Source organism: Cynoglossus semilaevis, chromosome 9 (assembly GCF_000523025.1).
Source record: "Cynoglossus semilaevis isolate Cse_v1.0 chromosome 9, Cse_v1.0, whole genome shotgun sequence".
Lineage (NCBI taxonomy): Eukaryota > Metazoa > Chordata > Actinopteri > Pleuronectiformes > Cynoglossidae > Cynoglossus > Cynoglossus semilaevis.
The window spans coordinates 792,858-797,258 of NC_024315.1; the positions used below are offsets into that span (position 1 = coordinate 792,858).

General features: G+C 40.8%; 1 protein-coding gene across 1 annotated transcript in view; it reads left to right on the forward strand.

Annotated features, from left to right (window-relative positions):
* The window catches only part of lcor (ligand dependent nuclear receptor corepressor), a 54,431-nt gene that overhangs the window by 40,461 nt on the left and 9,569 nt on the right, over positions 1-4,401 (forward strand). Inside the window, exon 4 of the mRNA XM_008316248.3 lies at positions 1,918-2,050. Coding sequence (XP_008314470.1) covers positions 1,918-2,050 — 133 coding nt within the window. The remainder of the gene's footprint in view (positions 1-1,917; positions 2,051-4,401) is intronic.

Here is a 4,401-nt window from a genome sequence, read left to right on the forward strand (position 1 = left end):
GTCCTTCATTCCTGAACAACAAAAGGCAGCAGACAGACGCATTCATGCAGTCAAACACAGGTCATTAGCATGTCAGCACTAATTGGACAAGACCCCCCCCAAACCCCGCCCCCCCCCCCCCCCCCCCCCCCCCCCCCCCCCCTTCTGTTTCTGTCTGAGTCTGGTCGACCGTGCTAATTAAAGCAGGAAACACACAGATCGTTAGCATTTAGAGAAAAACAAATCAATTAAACACAGTTTAACACAGTCGTCCAACAAACTGCTCAAAAACAACTCCGGCTTCGGCCGAGGACGTGTCACAGACGTGAGAGGACGCCATTGGCTGACGCTCTAGGAGAATGGTGCATCTCATTCAATAGGATTTTTCATCTTTTATTAACGTGTCGGGACTCGAAGGATTTCTCACTGTTGTTATCAACTGGTCCTTGGTCCAAATGCCAGAGGAGATTCAGGAGGAGGAAACCATCGATTCATTGATCTGAGGGAGAACGAGGCACAGGGAGAGGGAGAGAGAGAGAGGGAGAGAGGGGGGGGGTGAACGACGTTAGTATGGGTTAAAATAAAGACAGAGGACAGACATAAAAACACACTGGTGTGAACTTCCACGACTGTGGAAATTACAGTCGACGACGACAGAACGAACAGAGGCTGTTCATCTGAACCACGTCCTTCACGGACTTAAATGTTTCGTTTTTTTTCTTCTTTCCTTCCTTCCTTACTTACTTCCTTCCTTCTTTTCTTCCTTCCTTCCTTCTTTACTTCCTTCCTTTCTTTCTACCTTCCTTACTTCCTTACTTCCTTACTTCCTTCCTTCTTTTCTTCCTTCCTTTTTTTCTTCCTTCCTTTTTTCCTTCCTTCCTTACTTACTTCCTTCCTTCCTTCCCTCCTTCTTTCCTTCCTTCCCTTCTTTCTCTCTTCCTTCCTTTTTTTTTCTTCTTTCCTTCCTTCCTTCGTTACTTCCTTCCTTTCTTTTTCTTCTTTCTTTTTTCTTCCTGCCTTTCTTTCCCTCTCTCTCTCTCTCTCTCTCTCTCTTTCCATCGTTTATAACGATCCCTCATTGGCAGACCTGTGCCTCGACCCTGGACTCCCAGGCGCAGACGTCTGATTGGCTGTGAGCTCTCAAACAATGGTGCCACTTAACCCTGTGATGTCAGCTCACTGTTATTAATCACAGTCTTTGTGACAGATGGAAAAGAACAGAGTGATACCATTCAATGAACACCACGATGGGAGGGAATATTAAACCTGGTGTGCTTGGAAAAGAACAGACTGATGGTCTAGTGGTCTGGTCTAGTAGTACTGCAGTACTACAGTAACACTGTAGTACTGCAGTACTACAGTAATACTGTACTAATGACTGTATTTAGTACTAGTAGTAGTAGTAATTTATTAATAATTAATTAGTCTCTGAAAACCTTAAAGTTCAAAAACATGATTGAATCCTTCATCCAGCCTTCATCCAGCCTTCATCCAGCCTTCATCCATCCACCTGTAGTTCCTTCTCTCCGTCTCATTATGAACTTCAGACCTGAACGTCAGGTGTCACCTCCACCTACCTGTTATGTAATACCTCCATCCACATGGTGGCGCTGTGATCTTCAGGGAGGTGACACAGCTGCAGGTCTGAGGTTCAAACGCGTTCTGAATCCACACAGAGGACGAGAACAAACGAGAACAAACGAGACAGTGTGTGTGGCGCTCCGTTTAAATTCCTGAAAAGACGAGGAAGAAGTCACTGAAATGTTCCAATTCTTGACAAGACAAATAGAACCGACGTCGGCGCCGCCTGGAGCAGAACCAGGCCAGAGAACGGGGATGTGGGCGTGTCCCTGAGTTCACCAATCCTGTTGTAGAACATGATTTGAACATTTGTTCATGTTTGTGTGTGTGTGTGTGTGTGTGTGTGTGTGTGTGCAGGACCACAGCGTAGACAACAGTGGAGGCGTCCAGGTGCTGTCGGAGTGTGAAGACCTGAAACAGGAGCAGTCTCGCATCAGCCGGCTGGAGAGACAGGCCCAAGACTTCCTCAATGCTGTGTTCCACAGAAAAGGTAACACACACACACACACTCACACACACACACACACTCTTTTCATTTATTTCTCAGCGTTTTAGCATCACTGCGTTTCCTCCGGGGATGAATTACTAGAATATCTGAGCCAGAAAATTTGGTTAATCCCCACGAGGAGGAGTTTGACTCCAGCAGGAGATCAAATATATATAAATATATACAGGGAGACGTATGAAATACTTCAGATACTGGAGACCGTTTTTTTTTTTTTTTTTTTTTTTAGGTACTGAAGTAAAAACTAAATCCTTTTTTGAGGTGGAAAAAAAAATTCAGTAATGAAAACAGTGGAACTGAATAATTTTCACATTATTTTTCTCCATCGTGATCCTCGTGACGTTTTTATGGGGTTAAATCACAGACAGTGGGAGAAATATTGTAAAAATAAATTTTTAGAAAAAAATCCTAATGTGTTACACAGGTGATTAGAACTGATTAGACAAAAAAATTCCTAATGTGTTACACAGGCAATTAGAACTGATTAGACAAAAAAAATGGGTTAAAAAAAGTGGTAAAATGTCATTTTTTGTGCAAAAATACTATTTGGTTTTTTGTTTTTTACTTTTATAATTTTTACTGTAGTTTAACTACACTACACATGTATGTTCTATTATGTTATGTTCTATATGAAAAGCTCAGTATCGTCGGCATATTGTGAGAATTAAAAAAAACACAAAAAAAACTTTATATATACTTTATATAGGGGTTGCTGGTTAGATTCCCGACGGACGCCACATGTAACTTCACCAGACTTTACATGTGGAACAAAGGAGTCTCTGCCCTCTAGGTAGACCTTAAACTGGTTCAGATCTGGGCCAGAGAAGCTGACCCACTTTCCTGACCTGTTACTGCAGGAACACCGTGTGGGGAAACTAAAGCGTTCTTTTACACGCCGCTGGTATAATGACTTATGGGTGCTGAATTTGGGAGACGTTAAAAATAGGACAGGATTCATCATGTGTAACTTGACTGTGTAGGAAAAAAAAAAACCCCAGAGGACGGCGGCGGCGCTGCGGCGGCGGCACAGATGACAAAAAGGAACATGTTCAGACAAAAGTCTGTCAAAGAGGGCGCTGTAACTAGAACCTGATCTTGAGCGCTAAATGACTGAAGTAGATGCTGGTTCAACTCCCGCTCCATTAAGCACTGGATTATTTTTTGTCATTTTGAAAGAACTTTCCTATAATTCAAATCTCAAGTCCTCGTCATTGAGTTTTTTTAAATACCTGAAAATCAATTCTATTCATGTTGAACTGTATTTTACTGAAGGGTTTATCAACCTGAAACTGAAGGACATGGAATATAATATAATATATAATTAAAATGTTCCAAAATGTTCGAGTGCAAAAGAAAAACTTTTTTTTTTTAATTTCTCCAAACAACATTGGAGTTCCATAGAATTTGAACCAAAAATGAGTTTAATCATTGAAGAGGGTGTGAATGAAAGACGGCTCAAGGATTCACTGCAAATATCATAACAAATGTGAGTTCTGAGGAATGATCCAGAAAAGAATTTTAAAGACTGAAATATCAGGAAATTGTGTTGGGTTTCAAAAACCAGTGGAAGGTTAAAAAAAAAAAAGTGGACATTAAGTTCCATTAAACTTAGTTGAAAGTTGAATGAGTTCACAGAGAGTTAAAAAAAACAGTCACCAGTTTCAGAATGTTAATGTTTGAATTATTTAATCAAGTTTTATTTAATCAGTAAAAAACAAATGTAAAAAAAAAAGTCTGCTGAGTTGGATGTTGTAAAATGTTATGGCCTGGTGGGGGGGTCGTTGAGGGGGGGTGGTTGGTCTGACAGGAGCTCATGTTGTGTTTTGTCCAGAAGGAAGGAAACACATGTCTGACCAATCAATGCCAAGATCTGATCAATCAGGCTTCACTGACAGACTGCTGCTGCTGCTGCTGCTGCTGCTGTTACTGCTGCTGCTGCTGCTGCTGCTGCTACTGTTACTGCTGCTGTTACTGCTGCTGCTGCTGCTGTTACTATTACTGCTGCCGGAGCACAGCTGCTAAATATAGATGGGACAGTCTGTCAGAACACAAACACTTGAAACACAAGTCCAAAGTAGAAGTTTGAAAAAAAAAAACCTGATATAATTTGTTTTTATTAACACAGATGAACCCGTGTTTGTCAGACGAGGGATGAAAGAAAATAGTTCAGTGACCAACATAATATATGCAGAGTATAAGCAAAAAAATTATAAATATGACAACGGATTTGACTTCAGTCATTTGTTTGATTTTCCAACAATTCACGTTTTTTAGAACTTTATTAAATTCTCTGTCTTTTGTTGTTTTTTTTTTCCTTTTCTAACAAACTTCCTGAC